General features: G+C 35.2%; 1 protein-coding gene across 1 annotated transcript in view; it reads left to right on the top strand.

Annotated features, from left to right (window-relative positions):
• The first annotated feature begins 1582 nt into the window (after positions 1 to 1582).
• The window catches only part of ANO3 (anoctamin 3), a 414788-nt gene continuing 389767 nt past the window's right edge, over positions 1583 to 26603 (top strand). Inside the window, 1 exon segment of the mRNA XM_060159496.1 lies at positions 1583 to 1829. Within this exon segment, the coding sequence (XP_060015479.1) occupies positions 1675 to 1829 (155 nt within the window). The 5' untranslated portion in view covers positions 1583 to 1674.

The following is a 26603-nucleotide window of genomic DNA, read 5'->3' as shown; positions in this document are numbered from 1 at the left end:
TTATGGAGTGTACATCATGCCATGTTGCATTCTGTTAAGTTATGGAACCTAGCTATGACTCTAACTCTCACCTTCTAACTCTCACATGTCACTTTTTGTCCAGAATCCTTTTATATTAATGGATTTGCAAACCTATTATATATATTTTACTTTCTCAAAGAGTGCTGAACATAGGAAGTAAAATTGCCATTCTTCATGTGTAGCACATCTATTGCCATACCTAATACCATGGTCATAATTAAAATCTCTAGTCAATCACACCTCTCTTTCCCACTGAGACCATATCCAGCCCACATCCTTTCCAGTGAGCCTGCCTTGACAAATTTTTGTATCTAAGTTAATACCTAATACAGGGTCAATAAATACTCACTTGAATGAAGAAATAAATGGTTAAATAGTAGTCCATTGTGTATACAACACATTGCCTTTATCCATTTATCCATCAATGGACACTTATGTAGCTTTCATGTCTTGTCTATTGTGAAAAATGCTGCAATGAACATGGAGGTGCAGATATCTCTTCAAGATAGTGATTTCATTTCATTTGGATATACATCCAGAAGTGGAATTACTGAATCATATGGTCGTTCTATTTTTTTTTAATTTTTTGAGGAACCTCCATAGTGTTTCCCATAGTGGCTTTACTAATTCACATTCTCCCAACAGTGCACTAATTTACATTTCCCCAACAGTGCACAGTGTTCCTTTTTTTCCATATCCTTGTCAGCATGTGTTATTTCTTGTTTATTTGTTTTGTTTTGTTGTTTTGGTAATAGCCATTCTAATGAGTGTGAAGTGATATCTCATTGTGCTTTTTATTTGCATTTCCCTGATGATTAGTGATGTTGAGCACCTTTTCATGTACTTGTTGGCCAAGACATACAGGTTGTTTGCCCGTTCTTTAATTGGATTCTTTTGCTGTCACATTGTGTGAATTCTTTGTACATTTTGGATATTAAACACTTTCAGTTACATGGTTTACAAATATTTTCTCCCATTCCGTAGGTTGCCTTTTCATTTTGTTGATTGTTTCTTTTGTTGTGCAGAGCCTTTCAGTTTAACTCATCTTTTACTCTCCACAATCACAGGCATATTTCAATAAGCATCAGGACTACAGTCTCACAATCCTGACCCAGGAAATATAATTTAGAATTAACTTCCTTCCAAATTAAGACATTCCTCTGATGAGCTGCCCAGTGGAATAAAGTTACATTCTCTGACAGTCCTTAGCCCCACCCAGCTGATCTTTTGTACAGAGATATGTGATTGAGACCTTCTAATACCAAGTTACTAAAAGCATCTCTCTGCTGCCTTGGCTATGTCTTCACTTAGCTCATTTTACTTTCTATCGCAGCCTCTCTGAGATGGGTTTAGCGCTGCTATCATTTAAAGGCAGCAAGATATCTTCAAGAAAAACAACTGTAAAATCCATCCATCCTATTGACGTCAATTGCTTAGGAAAGGAGTGAATACAGAAAACTTCTTAGAGAGTCAGCTCTGCATGTTTTATCTCTTTTAGATTTCCAAGTGAAAATAATTATTGGAAAGCCTGGGGTTGTTACTGATTATAAAACAGTGATTTTCCCCCTCCTATGATTTTTAAAACTTCAGTAGTTTGAACTATTTGAATCAAAGTTTAAACTTTGATTTAGATAGCTCTTTAAGAATTTTGCAATGTCAGCTGTGAAGTTTGAACTGGATTATCTTTCTCCTGAATGCTTCAGACATGAGCATGATTCCAGCCCAGATTTTACTTTAACCTGCTTGACTGAACTTTCTGGTGATTCTAGTCAATTGGAACTTCAGCACTCGAATTCTGTCCCTGTTGGTAAGCTAAACTTTAGATTGATATTTTTGAGTATCTTAACTTACATCTGTACTTTTTAAATGTCAGATGTATAAAAAATAAATCTTGATGTCATTTACTTTGCAGTGGTATAGCTGATGCCAATTTGTTTCTTGAGTTATTTTTTCCTGAACGATATAAATAAATTTTTATAAAAAAGAACAGAGGGTTTGCCAATAGAATAAAGTGTCAGAAAACAAATTCAGTGAACTAAAAAAAAAAAAAAAGTTAATAGTGAAGTAGATTTTGTTTGTCTGAACACTCAAGCCTATCAAGGCTTAGTTTTATTTGGGATGACTGATGGAATCAGGGATTTTATCCATAAACTGCAAAAAAAAAAAAAAAAAGTCCTGCCATCTTTCATTCCTTTCTTTTATTTCTGTTTCCTTTTACATAATTACATAAAGGATAATATATGTTTTACTTTCTCATTAAGAACAAGATAATATTCCTTTTGGTTATGTTATTTTATAACTTGGACTCTGTGTTAGCTGACAGTGTTGATAGAATTCAAGGCGAAGAATTTCTTTTTTGATATCTTTGGGTTTTACTTATTCAGAATCTCAGTTTTCCTTGCTCTGCAATTTTGAGGAAATAATGCTATACACTAATAGTATGCATTCATCAAAAATTTCTGAGGGTTTGGTTTTTAATGAGATGTCAATAGTAAATTGTGCTTTGTAGAAAAATTTTGTATAATAAATCAATAATACTTAAATGTTATTCTAAAGGAAATTTCCATTATGATTTAGATGATCATCTTTACAAGGCAGTGTAATGTGAATGTAAAAGTTAAGCAGAACCTTCATAGCTTTTGATGTTACTGGACATTAATCTTTGTCCAATGAAAAATATTTGTAGAAATAATAAATTCCATTTGGCAACCAGAGGATTATTCCAAGAGAATTTGGCACATTTATTTATTCTGAGGTGTTTAAAAAGAATTTTTATGTGACTCCCAACCAATCACTGATTTTTTTGTTCATAGATTCTTTTGTCTTGTATGACTTGTTTTACAGTATAGGCAGTTCTACAATCAGGAGATATAACAATCTTTTGTACATTTTCTTTCAACTGTAAGAAAAGAGATTTCCATGCTTTTGTTTTTTTATTTCTTAAATTGAGAGTCTTCCTGGGTATTGAACCTACAATTTCATAAAGTGAAAAAGTCAGTTCTTTACAAGTAAACATAGGAAACTTGGACAGGAAGATAAAATTTATAAAGTATTTGCCAGTTCAGTCATATTCTTTGCAACATATTTTATCTTCTAGTCATCTCTGTCACAGCACATCTATTCCAATTGATTGAAATGCTGTCTTTATGTAGTTGACCTGCACATCTATAGCTTAGGTATAAACCCAGAGCCTGGAAGACACTTCCTCACTGATATCCTGGCAGTGCCTCAGATTCAACACAACTAAGCAAAACTTCCTAAAAACACCTCCTCCTTCTTACATCCTTTTTTCTGTCAATAACCCCTTAGCATATATTGCAGTATAAAGTTTGTGTTTATTTGTATGCATATTAGTTTAGTATTTGTCTTCTCCGCCTCTTTGACCAGCACTGTAGCCCCAGTACTCAATAGGGTGCCTGGCAATAAAAGGTTTTTTTTGCCTTGACTCCCTGACTGCCTGCCTAAGGGACTGAAAGATTGGCCCTCTTCATTCCCCCTAGTGCATGCACCTGTGTGGACTTCTAACTGATCTCACCTCCAGGTTCTCTATAACAAGCCTCTTGCCCATTGACAGCCACATAGTCCTTTGTAAGTACAAGTCTGACCTATTTCCACTTTTGTTTACAATTTCTATAATTCTCTGTGACCTAGGTTATAAACCTGGTGCTCTAGGATCTAAATCTGTTTTTTTCCAAAACTTTTCCAGCCTCATATAACCTACACGTATCCTACAAGAATGACTTACACTTTCAGTCAGTGTGCATATTATTCTTTCAAAATAATTTCCAATAATTCTTTCTCCCTGCCTCTATTAAGATCTCACTGAGATAAAATACTGTTTTATTCCCAAATACCTATGGTTAACTCTCTGTATAAAGGAGTTTTTCCTGTTGCTAAACTTCTACAAAATGTTGGTTCTATGTGTTAAATGCTCACATTCAATTTTTTTTTTTTGTAAATACATATGCTCATGGCTCCTCTCCTGTTAAATTATGTTTCTTAAGGGTAATTGCCATTTCACAATTGTTTGTGTCTGTGCATGATACATATGCAATAAATATGATTCCGTGAATTACCAATTAGTACAGTAAAGTTTATCTTTTAATGAATTTTCTGTCATATGTGGTATTTACTTAAATCAAATTATACATGTATTTTAACAGCCAAAATATTATGTAGAAATTATTACACAATTAGTTACCTGATGATAACAGGTACCCGGAATTTGTTTTTCATTTGAAACTTTTATGGAGCATTGAGCGTTCTAGAATCTGTTTTGTATGCTAGACCTTTTTGCCCTATTTCTAATAAAATCAAGTTGTATCCTTTCATTCAAAATATATTAATTGAATATTCACGATTTAGAGTTAGTGCTTGGATGTCTATATGAAAATGAAAATAAGCTGATAGTAGAAGTAGGGAAAGAGCTGTGTCCTTTTAATCTCAGTGGTGTGGCAGTATGTTTTTAACATTCATATGCACATACTCCTAGCATGGGAAAATAAAGTATAAGAGACAAATGTTAGTCCATAGAAAGTTGAACAGGTCTGCCTAAAAAGAAATGTGTTCCATTGTTAGCAAAAGCAGTATTTATACCTTTCACTTATTTAATACCTTGACGGTAACTCATACCTACAGAATTTCAATAGTTCTCACAAGACATCTATGAGGTAGATTTCATTAATCTTAAACTCTATTCCCTAGAAGAAAAATTCAAATTTCAGAGAAGTAATTTAATTGGACCAAAGTCACATACATATAGTGAGAGAGAGTGTGCGTGTGTGTGAGTGTGTGTGTGTGAGTGCGTGTGTGTGAGTGCGTGTGTGTGTTGGGGAGGTGGCACAGACAGAGGGAAACTGAAGAGCTCTTAATCTGTTTTCTGTCTGTAAGCTTAGTGTTCTTTTTTCCTCCTTAACACAACTTGGAAATTAAGTTTAAAAAAGTCACGTGGGAGAAAAATGCTTTGTTGTGTTCCAGAAATGGATTTAATCAGTAATGGGTAATGAGGATATAAATTTCCTGTCCGGACTCTGGAATGTGCTTTAAATGACTTGTAAGCCTGTGAGCATTTCATCATCATGGCCATCGTGGTCATCATCCCCTTTGTGGTATTAATGACAAGCACATATATATAATTTCCTGTGTATCAGGCAGTGCTCTAATTGTTTTATATCTATAATGTTTATATTTATGTATAAACATATGTTTATATCTGACATACTTTGGTAAATATATATGTACACATATTTACATATTTAATTTCTCACTTTCAGCCCTATGGAGAGTTAGGTAACATTATTATTTCCATGTCACACTACTAGCCAATCAACAAATATTTCCTTAACCTTAAGAAATCTGTATTGGAGCAATGGATCATTCCCTGCTGTGAGATCAGTGGTACACATTTGACACATGGGCCATCGTGAACAATAAGAAACTAATTATGTGTACATAAATACAAACAGTGGTTACCACTGATTCATAGATATTTATAAAATCTACACATCTTTAATTTTCTGTGACAATCTGTTATACATCTATAATTCGTAAAACTTATTTAAACCTAATTATGCCTTTGATTTTCATGACTTTTTGTTGACTGGCTCTACTTGAAGTCTAGAGGCCCGCAATTTAGGAAGCAGAACATTTGTTCATGTTATAGTTACTATAATAGACCAGAAAGAAGACATGACTATTCCTGACTGAAGCAAACCTGAATGCAATTTTAAAAGATTTCTTCTCCCCTTGTCTAGTGTCTGCCTCTATGGATGTCTAATTCTCAATTAGGTTGACTTACTGCTCTGTCTTTACATCTGTTTTTTCTGTATCCTTGATACTTCTGAATGCCTGTTTTTTGTTTGTTTTTGCCAGCTCCTCAGGGTCTCCTACCTATTTCTATTTTTCATGAATTGTTTTTCTAGTTCCAAATTAACCTATTGCTACATGGTGCGGATGTGACATTCCTTTAGAATTTAAGTACCTCAATACAATTAGATAATAACCTCTTTACATAAAATCTTACATTATTAAAAAAAAAAAGTTGTGTCAGTTATCCCAGTTATATGAAAAAAAGCCAGTACCCGTAAACATCCAATTGGAACAATGGGCTGCATACTGAAACAGTATAGATATAATTCACATAAGTACTGATATAAATACTTCACAGTGGTGGTAAGTATGCAGTGCTAATTCCGAAGAATTCAAGATCATTTGGTCCTTCATCTGTTATTCCTTCCAAAACAGGTATGTCCCACTGGTAGTCATATAACTTCCAGTGTGATAAAGTAACATTTCAATCAATGTGATCCATAATTCACTTAGCTAATAGCATAATCTTTAAAAAATTTTTTCAGTGGTTGAAAAGCTTTTGGCCATAATAGATAGTATAACATTTTTCTAGAGTTTCAGAAAATACAGTCTATCATATTCAAGAATGTATGTGATTAAGTTTCTTAATTTCATTTAATCTAGAATTGCACATTTATTAGACCTTAGAACGCTTTTACATAGAACATTTCCTAACATCCTGCAAGGTTTGCTTTGGAGATTTAGTGTTAAAGAATAAATTATATAACTAATGAAGTAATGGGAGAACTCTAATAAAAAATCAGGATAGGATTCCACTCAGTCACCAACAAACTATGTCACCTTAGGCAAGGTTTTAACATCTCTCCTGGATGATTTTCCTAATCTACACAATATCTAGAATAGATTAGTTGACCTTGAAGGCCACTGACAATTATAAAAAATCTTAATGAAAACAATTAGAATTAGAACATTTCCAAAGGGCATCATTAAGCTTGGTAAAGCCAATAATATAAAGATGGGCAAAGACAAAATATCTGTTTACATGTAAGTTATAACAATAATGAGTGTCAACATATGCAAAGAACTTCATAATTTACAGAGCTCTTTTACATTTGATTTTTCGACCACTATGTATATCAAATCATTTTATTACTCCCAGTTTTACAAATAAAGAAACTGCATATCTAACAGTGATACTTTATAGTGAAATTTTAGTAAGTGGCAAACCAAGAACTTAGATCCAGACTTTCTCCAATTCCAAATGTTATTGCCACTATACTACTACAAGTATGAGTACCACCATTGCTGCTATGATTATAATGAAAAATAGCAAAAACAATAATATTTACTATGTTAATTGCATACCAAGCACTTCTAATCTCATTTTACTCTCCCAATACTATTGTGAAGCATGGAGAAATTAAATAGTATTATAATCACTCATCATATTTCAAATATAGATTTATAGATCACTAACTTACAGACTAATTTGCTATTTTCAATTCAGAATGGTTGAGCTGATATCTTTGTAAGGAAAAAAATGCATTTACAAGTAACTTGATAAGCTAGGAAAGACTACTTGGCCTATTGAAAAGTAACTGTTAACATGCTGATTTTAAATAATGACTATATTCATTTCAATTGTGTTCTATATATTTGGTGAGGCACTTGCAGAATCTTTTAATCATTTTTTTTCCTGTTTAAATTAGGAAGCTTATTCAATTCAAATGATTTCTAGTAAACTAATCCTAACTTTTGACCAGCTGTCATTAAATACTAGAAGCTGACATGATTGCTATATTTTTAAAAATTGCCTTTGAGTTATTTCCATAAGAGACTTGCTTCCTTCTCTAAATTCTTATTTTTAAGAGATCCAAACATCTTAGCAAGGTGCTGGTGTACTATGGATTTACAGTAACATTTTGAGGCAAGTAAGCATCCTCTCTGTTTTCTTTTGTTTATAGCTGAAAATTAACTTGAAATGATTTATTCAGAGTCATACAGCTACTTATTACCAAAAATGAAGATGAGAAGCTGGGTCTTATGGTTCCTTGTCTATTGCATTTCACACTATTAAAGTAAATATCTTCCCTCAAAGGTTTCTTAGTATCATGTCTCCCTGATACCAGATGAAAATAAATCTACTCCACTGAAGTATAACTGAGTCAGAAGACAATAAACTATTGTACTTTCCTTAGAATAACAGATTTTTAAGGTCTCATACGATCCCAAACAAATGCTATATTTTCCAAAAAGTGTTACAACATTCAGTAGTAGTCAGAGGAGTAAACATAAACCCATTATAAATATTACGTAACATCCCCATCAAACTATATGATCACACACACATGCACACACACACACACATTCAGTCACTGCACTTTTTAGAGAATTTGTCTATTGTTATCTTTCCGGATATGTTCTAGAACTCAGAAATGACTGACCACTCTGCTGAAATTCTCGTTGTGCTAAGGTCAGCATAAAAACAAGCTCTTCATCGTCATGGGTGGTTTGGGGTTTTATGAGCTGGGCTTTACAATGATTATTTCTTTGTCTCAAAAAATGAAGAGCATGACTACTAAGGATATGCAAGGAAATCCAAAGAATAGGCTGTGTGTTCCCTGACCTTGGGGTAAAGGATGAACATCCAACTAATTGCAGCCCAGAAGACTATCTCTGATCAAAAATTAGAAGACAGGCTACTACGTAAAAAGATTTTTGTTCAGTTAGAAGTATATAATTAGAGATCCTAACTTCTTGAGATGCTTAGAACTATGACCAGTTGCCACATGACTAGTTATAGTTATGTTGTTACCATCATCAACTGTTCGTGTTTATTAGATGTCTACTCTGTGCCCAACTCTCTGCCAGTCTTTGAGAAATGTAAAGTATTTGGAAGGTCCAGTGCCTGCTCTAAATTGTACTCTCTAAATCTAGTTATGAAAAAAATCCATATGTGTGATTGAAATAGGTGACTGTCTCATCCTGCCAGTGTCATTCAGGGCAGAAACATATCAACTGGGAGGATAGTGTTTTTAGAGAGGTAGTTCTTAAAGCCAGAGTGTAGCCCACAGAGCACTTGAATTAGAATCACCAGAATACTTGGAATACATGAAGATTCTAGGATCCCATCCTAGACCCTTTACATGTAAACTCTGAAAATAATCCATAAATCCAGATTTTAGAAATTTCTGACATTATGACCGTATACACCAAAGGTTGAGAACTGATGTTGTTGTCAGTGGTCACGATAGGTTCACTGGCAAGGGCTCCTTACAGTGATCACTATGTTGTGGCATTTTTTCCCGATTATTTCTGATCACAGCAATTTGCAGTCAACTATAACTCTTTTGTCAGCAACTTGTTTAATGGCTGTTGATCCATTTATATACTTGCCAGAGTGTCTTCCTATTTTTCTTACATCTACATATCACCCTCAGATAAATTCAGATTCAGTCCCTTCTAAAAAGCCCTTCTTCTTATCCCTTATATAAAACATTTTATTTTCTCTATATTGGATGCCCATAATACGTATTTATGTGGCACTGATATCAGTGTAAAATGTTTATTTTTTGCATTTAATCTTGCATTTAAATGTTTTAGCTGTTAGATATTGGGTGTAGCTTTCAATGTAATTTTATCAAATAGAGAATAAACTCCCACAAGATAAGAGATATGTTGTACTTCTTTTCCCTCAAGAGGGACCAACAGAGAGCTCTATGAAGAGAAGGAGCTGCATTACTTATTCCTAATATGACTTTACAAAGATGGACCAGTTGATAGAAATCTTCACTTCCTTTGTGGATTTTTTAATATAACTCTGATCTCTTAATGGCTCTGCCGAGGGGCCTTCAACTCATTCTGTCTCAAGAAGAGCAATCTAGGTTCATATAATATGCATACTTTGGCTGCCCTGGTAAAAGGGAAGGTTAATGCTAATGCGATGTTGTAAAATGAAATAACCCCAACAACCATCATTTCACTAAATGCCTGCTGAAAATATTCTACTAAGAATTGAGTACATCTATTATAAATCAAAATAATGAATTAAAAAGTGGTCTTTCTGATAACATACAAGGCTTATGTGGCCATTGCATTACTGCATACTAATTGGTGGAATTCCTAAAATATATAGAGATAAAGATAGATGCAGATATATAGATACCTCTCCTCAAATGTTTTCTGGTGTCGTGTCTTCCTGATACCAGATGAAAACAATTTACTTTCTTTTCTTTTGGAATAAATCTCAGTACCTTGGCTTACCCAACACTTCATTAAAAAAAAAAATTAAGGCTTGAGGTGAAATGTTTATAATAATATTCTCAGGTTGACATGATGATATATAGCCATAATCTTTATTCATAAAGCTCTTTCTGGGAAACAATTGACAGAAACCTCTCTCTAAAGTAATGGTTGTGTTCTTGTCTGAAGTATGGATTCAGGCATGCTACCAATAATTTATGACCAATTACAGAAAATGTACTTCACTGAAGCTTGCAAGTATTATCTCTTTACAATAGATTCAAGAATCTCTTGTAGTTAATCAATCTCACTTTAATTCCAATTTTTTTAAGTGGGAGATAAAGTAGTGGGGTACAGGTATACACTGTGAATTAATCAAATCCTGCATATATGAGTGCATTTCCATGTGTAAGGTAGAAACAAAATTGAAAATCACTCTCTTTAGTGATATAAGCAGGAGGATAGAGGTCAATGAGTAAACTATTCTGGAAAGAAATTTGACATTATTTTTCAAATGGATTTCAAATCATGTATAGCTTTGATTCAGAAATTCAACTTCTAGGGATTTGTTTCAAATAAAATCAGAGATATACACAGAAATAATGGAACAAAAATGCTCAATGCAGTGTTGCTTTTAGTAGAGATAATAAGAAATAAGAGTCCAACAGTGTGGAATTCATTAAATAATTAAACTATAACATATCTCCCAAGAAGGAATGTTTTACAGACTTGTAACATGGGTAGTAAAGAACATGCTATTGGCAGTGGAAAATGGGGTATAACGCTAAATAAGGCGATAAAATTATATGTAGATATTTTATACAACTTTTGTGTAGATGTTTATAATTATATGAGATCTGTGCAAAAAAATACAAGAACAACATATACCAAACTAGTAAAATCTGTTAGTCCTGAGGTATAGGATCCCAGTAAAATTTACCTTTTGTTTTTTGCTACGTTTTCCAAATTTCCTTTATTGACCATGTATTACTTTTAATCATGAATATATATATATATATATATATAAAAGGAGTTTTACCTTTTTTATAACTTAAGAAAAATTAGAAGCAACTTACATGAAAATGGACATAGAAGAAGGTAAATTGTGCCAGAGTCCTTGAAAAAATATAGGTTTCTTGACATTTGAGAATTTTCAGGTCTCCACTTGACTCTCACAGCATTTCCATGACCCTCTTTATTGCAGTCTCATCTTCAGACTGGGCCATAGCATAGAAGCCCACATGAAAGTATTAGATACTCAGAAAACAATTGTTCAGGATGGTGAGAATAGTAATCTTCAGCACTGTTTTTGCAGCCATTGTTCTCCTCAGCCCTGCAAACCCCTAACCCTATTTCCAACAGAACTCTTCCATATATAGAAATAGCTAGTACACACACATAGATGGTCATTTATTATATCCAAGTAAAATTACAGCTGTCATTTTTATGAGCTTCATTATGTTTAATTTCTCAGAAGAAGAAATCATTTTACAACCATTCAGGAAATAAGGTAATGCAGGGAAGACAAAGGCACCCAACAAACAGGTGCTCCATCTATTTTTTAAAAGCTGGAGTTGGCAGAAAGGAAAGAAAAGATACGTAATGATAACTGTAAGCATCAAAAAGTCAGTGGGCATCAAAAAGCTAACTATAGGAGAGAAGAGAAAGGGACATGTATTAAAAACTATAACAACAGCAAAAGTATGGAAAGCAAGAGGAGGATATTGTATAATGGAGAGAGAATTTTTTATGAATTAAGGTCTGTCTGTTTAAACACAAAGAGATTTGTTAGGAAGATATATTATAGATCATAGAATCATTGCATCAGCTTTATAAATAGGCCCTAGGCTAAGTTTTCAGAAAAAAAGATCATAGAACATGCTGATGTCCACGCATGAAAAGAGAGACATAGCTGCTGCCAACTCCAAAGGCATGCTGCTTTTGCTGAGGTGACAAACTTTCACCTCTGCTCCAACCCCAGAACTACACAGGAAATCACTGAGTAAACAGGAAAAGGAAACAGTGCTACCGCTCCACCCCAACCCTATGCCCTGATTGGTTTCTGATTAAATCACTGCTGAACCCCTAGCACTAGGGTGGAATGAACCCCACAAAGGACCCATTGCCTGAGAGTAGTCAGCGGGCATATTCATCAAGAGAAGGCCCCTCTGGACTTGTTTCCTCATTTGAAAAACAAGGGACTTGGACCTCTTTCAAAGATTCTTTGATTTTTTTCATAGGCATTTGATCAAAAAATAATAAAGATCTTTGTTGGGAAGGTCTACAAAGTCCTGCAAGTCACCATAAATTCAGAATGCTTATTGCTTAATATAAATTTGCACACTGGAGAAACTCCTCATTGGCTTCTGATCTCCCAGCTTCCATGGTTATGTTCTCACCCATCACTCTGCCTTTTTAAAACTCATTGTGCTGCGTGACTCGGGGGTACTTTTCATCTATATCAAGAGCATTGGAGAAACTATTGCTTATCCCTTGAGTCAGCTGTGGTGGAGCCTGTTACTAATAGTGGCATTCTGTATATTTTTAGATGACCAGTGAACTACCCCCATGTTTCCCATGTTTGTATCTTACACATTCTCACATTTCAGCTTTTGTTTTGCTTGTCCTTTGCTTTTCCTTGGTCTATAATTTGAGTTCTCAAAAACTAAATATACTTGTTTATGGTCTCTGAAAATTCTATGCAGAAGGTTCTTGCTCCAGTTTATGAGTAGAAACTATAAACTACAGTGATAATCTTAGATTTAATATTCTCATTTTCTACTTCTCATAAGTAAATCCAAAAGTTGATGGAATTTATTTTTGTAATTTTCTGAGCTATACATTTAAACTGAACGGTGACTCGTTGGTATAGAAGTAGGAGCTGTCTACCTAGAAATGGAACTTATCAGATAATCCCGTACCCTGTGTAAATTTGAATTCTGATTCTTCATATAAAGCAATAGAGAGGTAGTTGCTTAGACCCTAGAATCAAGCTAAAGTTCAGAGGTTGCTCTGATACTTCTTAGTTATGTGACTTCAGAAAATTCAATGAATCTCTATGTGTTTCTATTCCCTCATATGTAATAAGTGTGTAACCTCACAGAGTTGTTTAAGAATATTAAGTGAAATAATACCACAAAAGCATTTAGCACAATGCCTGTAACTAGTAAGTATCCAGAATATGATGACTGACGATGTTCTGGGGATTATAATCCACATGAGGCAAAATGCAGAATCTGTGTAGTAAAAATTGAGCTTCTCAATTCAGGTACAGTTGTCCACAGGGATATATGAATGTGCAGAGAATTAACATCACAAATATCGGGAGCATTTATTTTACTTGATAAGTAATCTTATTGAATTTTAATATTAAAAAAGGAGCATTTATTAGGAAGTGAATAAATACCTAGATTAATTTTTATAATAAAATGTTAGATTTCAAAGAAAATTCCTATTAGCCTAAAGATGTTTGTGGGCATTCACTTTTCTCTAACAAGAGAAATATTTCTAGAGGAAAGGTTATGAGGCACTGGAAAGAAAACAAACCAAAACAAAAAGGCATTGGCTGCATTAGAACCCTGGTTTCTGCTGGTTACTTGGGTGTTGATGCCACGTGATGACAGTGGATGCTCAGTGCTTTTGATGAGGTTGTAATTTGTCTTGGGTTCAGTGAGGCCATGTAAGTTTTAGCATTGACATCATTGCATTGACATGAAACAGTGTTCTCTCCTCAGAATATCATGGGCTTTCAGAAGCAGTTGGGAATTTTTTTTTTTTTTACTTAAAAAAAAATTTTATTGGAGTATAATTGATTTACAACGTTGTGTTAGTTTCAGGTGTACAGCAAAGTGAATCAGTTATACATATACATATATCCACTCTTTTTTTTTTTACATCTTTATTGGAGTATAATTGCTTTACAATGGTGTGTTAGTTTCTGCTTTATAACAAAGTGAATCAGTTACACATACACATATGTTCCCATATCTCCTCCCTCTCACGTCTCCCTCCCTCCCACCCTCCCTATCCCTCCCTATCCCTCCCCTCTAGGCGGTCACAAAGCACCGAGCCACTCGCTGTGGGAATTTTACTTTATTTAAAATGAGAGTGTGAAAGGGAAACTTGAACTTTTTTCTGTGCTGGGTATTAAACTTGTCGATTTTGTTCCCACTCTAGTTAAAAGTAGCCAAAAGAAAGTCTTCCCTGTGTTCATCTTTAAGAGTTAATCTAGCCTTTGCAACAATATGGATGGACCTGCAGAGTATTATGCTTAGTGAAATAAGTCATACAGAGAAAGACAAATACTGTATGTCATCATCACTTATGGTGGAATCTAAAACATAAAACAAACTAGCGAATATAACAAAAAAGGAACAGATTCACAGATATAAAGAACAAACTGGTGTTGACCAGTGCGGAGAGGGGAGGGAGGGGGACAAGATAGGGGTAGGGGATTAAGAGGTACAAACTACTGTGTGTAAAATAAATAAGCTATAAGCATATTTGTACAGCACAGCGAATATTAGCCAGTGTTTTATAATAACTATAAATGGAGTATAATCTTTAAAAATCGTGAATCACTATGTTGTACACCTGAAACATATTACATTGTTCATCAACTATACCTCAATAAATTAAAAAATCTAGCTAGGTGATCTAACTTTTAGAAATGAGATGTCTTCTCTCAACATTGAATAATACACTAAACAAAGAGGCAGAGACATTAGTGATATTTATGCGTTATCTGGATTAACTTGGCTAAATTGTACTTGTAGTTGGGAAGAGCTAGATTTATAAGCTTCTCTTATGTGAGAATATGCGTGTGGGGCCAAGAGAGCACGTGTAGCTTGTCTAAGATCACACAAATAGTTAGATACAGAGGCCAGCCTATAATTTTCTATATCTTATACCCTTCAAGTGTCTTCTAACTCCCAGGGGTCATAATGAGTAAGAGACACGACGTGGGCTTTGTCATAGGAATGTCTGACTGTGACTCAGACACGTAGTATCTATAGATGCCAGAACTTGTGCAAGTTACTTAATTTTCTTCCTGTTCTCAGTGAGACACCCACTTTGTGGAGTTGCCTATGGGATTGAGAAAATGTGTGAAAAAATACCTTGTGCAGGGAAGGGACTTACAATATATGTTTAATAGATATGAGGTGTCTCCCCATTTCCCATTTCTAGTGTTTTGCCTACTTATTTACTCCCTGTGGCTTCTCAAACCAAAAATTGCTGGGCCATTCATGAGTTGCTATGATAACCAGGGACAATGAATCTGAAAACCAAAAAGAGTTCTACAAATACATATGTCACTGTGAGTTTCCTAATTAATTCTTGCAACTACATGCCTTTTAAACCAAACTCCCTTGAGAGTGATTAATGACTAATTCCAAAAAGACAAAGATCTGGGAGTACTGGTCTAAACATCTTTGGTAATATAAGAATCTTGATCTCATCATTGTTGGTTTATTTTCCATTAGCATTGAAGAAATTATCTTTCCCCTGTATCTATCCTGCAGGTGTTTTCTTTAGAATTCTTATCGCTTCCTCTGTAGATAAGCAAAATTCAGTGTTTTGTTTTTCTTCCTTTCCACTGAATATTTGGCTCCAGCCAGTCAAATTTCAGAATGCAGGCTCCATTTCCAAGGCCACAGTGGAGACAAGTCTCAAAGCAAAAGTATGTAAAGAAGTGGTCAATTCTGTAGCAGAGCCCAGAGTGTGGATTTTGGAAGTTGCCTAACTTCTACATCCAAAATGCTACTACATATTTCATAATTTCAGATGAAATACCATAGAATAATCACAGAGAGCTTGGTCATTTTTTCTCTGGTTTTGCCTTGGAAGTCAAATGAAACTATTCTCAACAATTTACCTCATGTCCTTATTATAAGGATTCTTTAAAAATAAGTTTTTAGAAAGTAGCATTCTATTAGCTCTATAAAATACATATGCAAACACTTTTAAATTTTAGTTGAAAGTGACCACTTATTTCATCACAGAGAAATGATGAGGAGAATAGGTGGCACTAGTGGAAGTTCCAGTGTATTAATTGTTTATTTATGAGTCAACAATATAATGTATGACCTACTAAAATGTAAGACACTGTATAATACAAGGATAGGGATTAATTAAAAGGTGATTAAAATATGGTGTCTTCTTTTAGTTGAGTATTAGAGAAGACATTCATTACATTAATACTTGCTGAGTAGCCATATATACAATGTACCATATATACATATATACAATATACAATGTACCATGTATACAATGTACTTTGATACACATGCATTAATGTGTGTGTGTGTGTGTGTGTGTGTACTGTCTGGGCTCATATCAACCCTATTCTTCTTGACAGTCCAGACATCACTGATATCCCTTTCTTTATTCTTATCCATGAGTGTCCAGAATTTGTTAGAGCCACGCTTTCAGTTTTAGGATCTTGTTCTTGTCTCACCCTGAACATGGTCAGTATTAGGATCTTGACAGATGGTTATAAAGAAGGAGAAGGCAACCAAGAACAAAAGGAGAGCCTGCACGGGGGTTTTGCAGTATAGTCACTGTGTGGATGTGTCCATGTCAGTTTAATTTTAGTCTTTAGTTTCCTGAAAGTTAAGCTAGTGCAGAGTCTCTTCCAGGGCTTACAGTCTATGCTTCTATGTCATAATATCTCTTTATTTGTGTTAGTCTTCCCCTAGTGTTTCTTTCTAATATATACCCTCTTAGTCTGGACTTGGCCACTGTTTTAGTCCTCATCCACACTAGATACTCATCCTCCACAAACATCCCATTCTGTTCTGTATTCTCTACCCCCTTCCCATTGCCACTCACTCAGTCACACCCGTTGGAACATCTGTGCCTTGTGCATGACTCCAGCCTCCGTATTGTTCAAGACCTTTGCAGAATATGGGAGCATCAAAATGATTGGGAATGAGCACCCTCTTTCACCTCCCAGGTCCAGTGAGGAAAGAGGTGGGAGCAGTGTCCTTTCCTCTCCCAATATAAGTGGTCAGGTGTTAGAGAAGAGGAAGGGATTTAGGATTGTTTTGGAAAGCCAAATTAGAACTTTAATATTGTACCTCAGTCACATGATGAATTAATTAAATTTTGCTAAGCTATCCTGGAAAACTAACACACAGTATTATACCATTTTTCTAGGGGGAGAGTTTTCTGTCTTCTGTGCAGTGTAATTTAGGATTTAACTCTCACCAGCATACACAGATGCTTGTACATTGGGATTGATCACTGGGGAAAAATGAGGTAACTGTTGATTATAGTGTATGCCAAAGGAAAAATCAATGATCAAGAGTATGTGTTCTGGACTTTCAGAAGAATATATCAATATGGCCCAAAGAGAGTAAAAAAGGAAAGACATTTTAAAGTAGGACAGACTTTTAAAAAGGAAGGAGGAGGGTATTCCTGGGGGATGGAATGACACAGACTGACCATAGAATGTGGTGTTATAAAGCATTCATTTGTGTGTCTGTGTTTGCTAGTTTATTTTTTTGCCATCCCTGCATACATACCTCTTTCTTGCAGTATGAATGCTCTGAAAATTTCTCTTGGGGAATTAATCCCTTTTCTACTCTTTGGTGGTATGGTTTATGCCCCTAATTTAAGCTATGCCTGAAGTCAGCCTTTCTTCCAAGTATTTCAGTTATTGGGCCAATGAATTCCTATTGGTTATCACTCATTTGATTTGACTCTTCTATCACTTGCAACAGGAAGGGTTCTCAAAGGTAGATATGGTGATAAATTTCCAGTTTTTTGTAGGGTAATGACAAGAAATGACCTGTTTAGCTAGAGTAGAAGATCCCTGTTGTAGGGTAGTGGAAGGTAAATTAAGTATGGATAGAATAGTCAGCCTCAAATGCTAAATTAATAGTATTAGCCAGTACAGATGATAGACACCTTGCTATTTATGGGCGACCCAATTTAGCTTTCCTCTTTTTTTTCTAGTCAAGTCCTCCTAACATTAGACTGGGCCCGTAGCCAAACATCCATTCTTAACTCATGGAAGTCCAACAAACTCTGGCCTTAACCTCTGCTCTCTAGGTTCCTGACTGTATATCCTTTTGCAGCTAAAACAGATGAAAACTGAGCCTCATATAGAAGCTTAATATGTCCCCAAGGCAACATTGAAATTTTCTCTTCCTCCCACTAAAGGGAAAATTTAATTTGTAGGAAAAGGAGGAAGTGGCTAATCTTAGGCTGTTTACAGAAACTCCTCCAGGGGTCTCAGATTCCCCTAGCCTGATTCAGTTCTATTTCAAGGTGGAATCCGTGTGGGTACTTCATGTTCCTGTTTTTTGTTTCATTCAGGCATGGGACCTAGGCATAAATTTATACTTGCATAACCACCGAGAGACGTCATATTTAACCATCTGGTTAGGAACTGGGACAAAGATTCTTTTACACTCTGAGAAGCTGTGGCTATAGAAGTTGTTGATATTAACGACTTCCTATGTTTCTGTATTTTCGGGGTGCCTTGGGGGCAAATGTTAATGAATTTTATCTTCCTTATATGAGGAAACTGATTTTTTTCTCCAGTGGATGGTTTTAGGACTAAAAACATAAGGCCTGTCTTGGTGGTTGTGTATAACAACTGCAACAGTGCACATTTTCCCCTCTTAATGGAAACTCTTAGCCACGTTTCTTCTAAGAAACCTTCCTTGCCACATTCTAATCATGATGTTCATAGATAAAAATCATATTCTCTGGGAGTGTGTCTGACTGACTCACGACCATAGAGTACCTTATTGATTTAGAAGGGAGACTATATGCTTGTTCAATTAGGGTGGACTTTAGACTTTAGTTAGGAATTCTGGGCTTACTTTTTGGGTTTGGGGAAAGATATGAGGCTAGAACTGAGACCTGAAACAATCATGAGGTGAGAGCCTGGAGTTGTCAGACACTATCTGTGGAGCAAACAGAGAAAGTGGAGCCAAGAGGTGGATATCACTGTAATCTTTGAGTATTAATCAGGCTCTAATTGAAGCTGGTCTGAATCCAGAGTTCAGTTAAATTAAGTCTTTTATTTCTTAAAACTAGCTTATATCAGAATTTATGTAGCTATTTATAGTTTGGTACTATAGGAAATATTTTCCCTCTTTTGCCTTTTCCCTCAGAAAACCCTTTCCTTTTCTTCAAAATTTCTCTCAAGTATCTCTTTCTTTGTGAAGCTTTTTTTGACACAACTTGATCGTTGGTTAATCTATCATAATCTTTATCATATAACATAATGATATGTTTACTTATCTGTATCTTTCATATTGCAAATTATTATAATTAATTTTATAATATCTATTTAGCACCTATTCTGTGCCACATTGTGTTCAATTTGGGAGACTGATCAAGACAAACAGGGTTTGTGCTCTGAGTGAACTATTGAACTGACAGGTTATTGAGTATTAAAGGTATGATGTGTTTCTTTTTTTTTTTTTTTTTTGGCCACACCATGCAGCATGTGGGACCTTAGTTCCCCAATCAGGGATTGAACCCGTGCTCCCTGCAGTGGAAGCTCAAAGTCTTAACCACTGGACTGCCAGGGAAGTCCCAGTATGACGTGTTTTAGCCAAAGGACGAACTAGGGAAGCAATGGAAGATGGCTAATAAACAAGTTATTACATATGTGATATATTTTGGGAGTCATAAAAAGGGGGGACTGCACAGTGCTAAGTAAGTATGATGATTCCCAGAGGGCAGGACTGGCCTCTTGATCATGGTGTTTTGTTTTAAATTAGTGGGAGCTATTTCAAGTCTTGTACACAACAGAAACAAAAAAATTGGTGAATTAGTGCAAGATTCAAAACATGCTCATCTCTGAATCGTTCTTGACTAACACTGCTCCATAAAGATCTTAAATCTTCATTGAATATACATCTTTGCATTAATTTGTTTCTTAACTTTTTGGGAATTGAGACTTGCCATTCATAAGCCATATAGCTCAGATCTTCAAAGATTTACCAAATTAAAACTGCAGAAATATTTTACCAAATTAGGTAAAATTCTCCCTGAATCACAGTATCACCAAAAACCACATATAAACACCATGTGCCCGCAGCCTATGCTTGCCATCTTTTCAGTTTTCACAACATTTTTTCATCTATGTTGTAAAAATGTTACATTGACTAGAGAATTCATTAGAACAGTTAAAAAATACTTTTCTTATTTTTATACACACCATATTGTAGATTTTGTTCAAGTGATAGATCAACACTGAATTTGACAATTTACTCTAGAGTAACTAAAACTATTATGCCCAGGCTAAGAACCAAGGGTTTATTATATCTATCGGCTTTATTTTTTCTTCTAATCCAGTGTCTTCAGACTTTCATTCTGCCTTGTGCCAGGGCCAACTTTTCATAATAAATATTTGCCTATATGACTTTCAAGAGTTATTATTTACTTAATGAATGGAGAAAAGATGAGAAAAGAAAAGTAACATATTATGAGCTGATGCTTGGCTTTGATCATAAGCTAAGTGAATCATATACTATTCAATTTCAATCATATACTATTCAATCATATACTATTCAATTTTGTTAAGTCAGTAAATCACAAGTGAATCATATTGTGGATTTTCAGTGTGGTCAAAGTATATAGAAACCATGAATATCAAGTTCATGAATGTTATGTTTGTGGAGTAGTAACACGTTTAATTCAATGAGACTGTAAGTTACATGAAGGGATAATGATTTGTATATTCAAACTATGTAAATAAAACATTGAATATATCTGGGTCTATTTCTCATCTATCATATCAGTACATGAGGTAATATTTTTATAAATGTCATTCAGAGCCTTTGAGGTCTTAACAAACAGGTGATCAAATGAAAGATTGACCATTAGTAAAACCCTATTAGAGATGTACTAATGATTTTAGGCAGAACACTCTCATTTATGCTTATAGTCTGTTGCTACCTTTGCATTCATCTATAAAAAGGTTGTTTAGAGTTTGGGATGCAGCTGATGTTGGAACAGAATTAAGCAAACTGGTTCCCTGGAGATTAGGTTCAAGCTACTAGCTTCCTTGGTATTAATATTTAACCTACTCATATAACTGGTTGGATCTAGAAGAGTCAGCAACAAAAATTTCTTAGAAGTATCTTATCCAGAATTTCTAACTGACCTCAAATAATCTTCTAAATTATATTTCCGTAATTCCATTCATTAATCTGTTATTTTAAAAAAAACCACTTTTTAGAATCTTACATGGTGGATCTTCATCAATGAAACAGTTTAGTGGGAAGACAGACACTTAAACATTCTATTAAAGTGCAACATGATTAGTTCTATAGTAAATTCATGAATAGTGTGTTGTGGAAACACAGCACTAGGAGTGTTAAGTCCTGACAGAGAGAGTTAGGAAGGAATCTGCAGAGAAAGCACACGACGAAGGAGACATTTGAACAGACTCCTTATGAATAGAATTTTTTTATAAAGTTGAAGTATGAGGATGGTAAAGTAGTCCATGTAAAGGAAAAACATCATGGTCAACCACAGAAAAACATGAGAAAGAAGCCTGCAGTTCAGAAATCAAAATCAGTCTTTAGTAAAGCCACCCTGAAACCACCAGAGATAATCATTCCTCTGAACTCCTAGGACATTTTTCATATATTTGGTAGAATAGTTTTTTATGAGTCTCTTAGGCACTTCCTTCAACATACTCTGTTCTTCAAGGCAGGGACCATTTCTGATTTACTTGGCAAAGCATGTTTCTTTGGCAGCAGTTTAACAGATAGTTGTTAAATGGATAGTAATGTAGCTGGACCGTGGTTTCTGTGAGACAGAGATTGAAAGATAAGAAGGTTAAGTTGGGCCAGTTTGTGGTGGGGTTTGAATGTCAAAACAAGCAGTTTAGCTTGTATTCTTTCAGTGAAGACAAGCCACCAAGGGCATTCAGGGAGGTTAGTGACGCAGTCCAAGTTATGCTGTTGATAGTTCCAAAAGAAAAGCTATTTTCTTTGGTCTACAAATGAAGACCAGTTATCTCAGTGAAAAATGTTTTAGTATAACCACACACAACTCTTAGGTTTATTAATAATTAAAGTAGCTTCTGAATAGTTAGAGGTGGGTAGGGAAAATGTCTCTTCCTTGTTACCAGTGTATAATGAAATCAACATATACTGCTACATACTAACACTCATTAACAGACTAGTGTAAAAGAGTCATTCCATTATAAAGCAGAAACTAATACACCATTGTAAAGCAATTATACCCCAATAAAGATGTTAAAAAAAAAAAAAAAGAGTCATTCCAGTTCTGTAAGTTCATGAAGTCCTACGTCAGTCCTTTTAGGTGCTCCAGTAGTGCCTTGAGTGAAAGATTTATCTGATGCAACACAACAGTGTTCTAAGAGTAGGATTCACCTAACTGGAGTCAGGTACTTAAGTACCTTTTGAATTAACAGCTGTGAAACAAGACTGTTTAGAATTTAAATCTAGGGAACCATTCTTAAGAAATCTGGGGTATGGTTTCCCAGATTTGTATACCCTATTTTGTAAAGGCAAAAATGCCTCTGTACTGTTTCTACATAAACTGTGTTTTAAGAATCACTCTTTTCACCAATAAAAAATCATATATAACATTCACTGTTTTAATTGATAAACCATTGATGTTGACTGCAGATAATAATAGTGAAGAACTGGTAGTAACTGATTCTGGAGTGTGGATCAACTCCACAACACCCAGCCTCCTAGCATGTAGAGTAGTAGAACAAAAAGACACCTGCACACACGTGCACACACACACCCACTCAGATGCATGCACAAACTTATCACATCACATCCTCTTTGCAAAGGCACATTAAAGTAAATTTTAGAGTATAGAATATCCTTTCAGAATGTATATGCATTTTTTTCTGCTTACTATGCGAATATTTCTATACATTAGTCAAGTCTGCCTTCTCTGCTCTTGAACACTAACACAGGACAATTCTGCTGCTTTTGCCAATCACATTCAGGTTTACAAGAATCAAGTTTTCAGAAATGAAAAAGTCCAGAAAATAATATGATTTACAAACTACAACCTTCCATGCAGTTCAAAGTTATACTCACCTTACCTTCTGCTATAGATTCAGTGTTTGTTTCCCCTAAAATTCATATTGAAATCCTAACCCCCAATGTGATGATATTAGAAGCTGGAGCTTTTAGGAGGGATTAGGTCCTGAGGATGGAGCCCCCATGAATGAAATAAGTGCCCTTATAAAAGAGACCCCAGAGAGCTCCCTGTTTCTTTCCTCCATGTGGAAACATAGTGAAAAGATGGCCATTTAGGAAGTTGGTCCTCACCAGACACAAATCTGCTGGCGCCATGATCTTAGACTTCTCAGCCTCCATAACTGTGAGAAATGTGTTGTTTATAAACCATTCAGTTTATGGTATTTTTGTTAAAGCAGCTCAAATGTACTAAGACACCTGCTCTGGACAGAGAACAGCAGAACAACAGCAGAGGGGAAGAGGGGGTAGGGGCAGTGGCCTTATATTCACTGCTTATTCACCTCGCTTTTCCACTCTTCCAGTTTTTATGACACAGGGGCTCTTCCAGAGCTGGTAGATGGTGGGAGGAGGTGTTAGTACTGACTAGTACTGTTGTAATCTGACCTTTGATTGCCCAAATGCAACCTCCTCTCCTCTCCTCTCTCTCTCTCTCTCTTTCCATGTGGAACACTTTCTGTGGATTTTCTGGAGATTCTCTCTGATCCCAACATCCATACCTCCTCTGCTGTTTCTACTCCACCCTCCCTGGGAAACTGGTTGCAGCCCCCTGCTCATACTTTATAATGTTTCTTCAGTTCCAATACACAGAATGTACACCTCACACAGGCCTTTTGTTAGAAAAGTTTCCTCATCTTGGCAGGCATTCTTATCAGGCAGGTCCCTTTCAGTGTGTCTGGAGCTCTGTTTCTTCCAAGCATTTGCCTAGACCGCAGGATAACACAGTGATATTACACCCAACACATTCCAGAAGGGCAAGTAGCTAAGTAGCTACACTCCAGTTTTCTCTCTTTGCTTTGTCATCAGGGACATCCCCAGCACCTTTGTCCTTCAGAATTTTCCAGGAAAAAAGCAAGACATCAATTTCTGTGCCATGGAAACCCTGGAGAACACAGGTCAGTTTTTCCTGAAAAGACATTTATCACTTATCACTCTAGTCTCTTGAAGCTCTAAGAACCTTTCATCATCGGAGCTTGTGTGTGGGTGAAAAGCAGGTCTTTCCCTGCAGTCACACTCACTCTCTGGACTAGTTTTTTTGAATCTGCCACACTTGGTTTGAGATAGAGGTGAAGCACACTGGGGAGACACACAGAGTATACAGCAGGCTAACACTTTTCCTCTGTACACGAGTCTTTGCTCTTTCTTCCCTGTTAGTCTTCTGCATTATCTTATATTTAGACTGGAGCTGAATGATGTGCTAAGGGAAGCAGACATGTGCTTTACAATCTATAAACGTGCCTAGCATCTTTCTTTGCAACGTGGGGGTAAATTTTACCTATTGTTTTCAGCTTTGTTGCTGCTTTCTAAACTGAAAAAACCAGGAAAAATCTCATTTTGCATCCTATTAGACATTCTACAGCTCATTTAATACTCATATTGGATCTAAGAGGCAGTTATTATCTTCATTTTACAGATGTGGAAATGGATGTGGAGCTCATTATCTCTCGAAGTGTCAAAACTCAGCTGTACATCTGGTGCGTCTAGCTCTAAAGCCCAAACATGACGCTACCCAGTTCTGAAATGTTTGAGCAAGGAGGCTGCTGACAGAATAGACACTGTTGTGAGACTAAAAGGTCATTATCTGAACCATTCATGGATATTTTCTCAAGGAAAGGCTCTGTGTTCTAGAAGATTCCTCAGAAAATCTGAGTTTAGGTGACTTGACTACCAAGTTGTTTTGAATATATCAGTCTTTAAGCATAGGACCCAGTCCTATGCTGTAGACATTAAATTGTATGTTCATATTTCCAAGTAAAATGGCAGTTGAATCAAAGCTACCAATTCATGCCTAAAAGCCATTGTCTAACACCCAAGCTAAAGCTTAAGTTTCATATGTGTCCTCTTCTAGTTATTTTTATTCCTTCACATGTTAAAGGAAAATCCAAAAACCTTTTAAGAAGAAATGGAGGTATACACATATATGAGAAGGGCAAAGATAGCAAGAAATACTGATAGCCAATAACAATATACTGTTGTAGTTTCCCAATTACAATTCAACTTTTATGGTTTAGTTTTCTATTGAATATACCATAGAAACAAACTACTTCTGATTGAGAGATATTATCAGGCATAATTTGATTATACATTTGAAAATTTGGTTTAATTAATAATTTGGAACTTTAGGTTTATATGGATGTAATACTCTTTTAATTGTGCGTCCAATTTATATTACTTTAATCTTGCGTATGTGTGAAAAATCCAGCTTGCAGTCAAAATGTCACCTCTCCCTGATTTCTTCACATGATACATGATTCAACCCATCCATCTCCAAATGCATATATTACATTGTTAGAAGTACTACATAGTTAGAATTCTTCTTAAAAAAGTCAGAAATCTGGTATTTGTTAATAAACTTGATCTGCATTTCTAAGTAAACTTACTACCTTTATCTCCATTTTCACTACTTCTCTAAAAATATCGTCAACACTGTTTCCTTCCTGGGTAGTATCTCCCCAAGGAAAAGACAAGGTGGTATGTAGAGGACATCGGCATAATTATTATTTGACAAATGAAAATAATTTTATGTTCTTGATACAAAGCTGTTTCAGAGACTCAAGAGAAAAATGTGTACAAGGACAAATTAATCAGAATATTCTCAATCAAAACTAGCTCAAGGTTAGTGAGTTATTTATCCTTATTTAGGGGTTAGTTGTACAGAGATTTTGACACACTGGGACATAATATGCATTAAAACATTAAGTTAGGGTTGAGCAGATGAATGAACATACAGGGAAGAAGCATTTTAGTGTGACTCTGTACTTTTGCTTTGCTAATTTAATAACTAATTTAACTGTTTCAATTAATTATAGTTGATTTGTAAAATAAAGTCAAACTAATAGGGAATGTAGTACCTAGAGAAATCATTGTATAAGGATTAAGGGTTTAAAGAAAATAAAGCTTATGTTTTAAAGTATAAATGCCTTGTAATAAATCCAATTCTTAGATGTAGAGTTAATATTCCAAGGGTTTTTTTTCTATAACCTTTAGAAGTTTGAAAGAAAAACCTCAGCAATACCTCTTTTGTACCTACTGCCTAATTGCTTCATTAAGAGTTGATGTGGGTTTAAATTCACATGTCTCTCTCTGCCAGCCACCTTTTATGAACAAGTACCTTCAACTTCTCCACTCTTCCAAAGTGTCTTCATCTTTAATGATAATAATAATAATGACATTAATAAAAATAAATTCATTAAGTACTTGGTGCCAGGCATTGTTTTACATGCTTCATATAATTTAATTTATTTAATCCTCATAATGGGTCATTGAAGAAGTTACTATAATTATGGAGAAGAAACAGCTGAGGCACAGAGATGT

Source organism: Lagenorhynchus albirostris, chromosome 9 (genome assembly GCF_949774975.1).
Source record: "Lagenorhynchus albirostris chromosome 9, mLagAlb1.1, whole genome shotgun sequence".
NCBI lineage: Eukaryota > Metazoa > Chordata > Mammalia > Artiodactyla > Delphinidae > Lagenorhynchus > Lagenorhynchus albirostris.
This window is presented reverse-complemented; position numbering and strand designations above follow the sequence as displayed.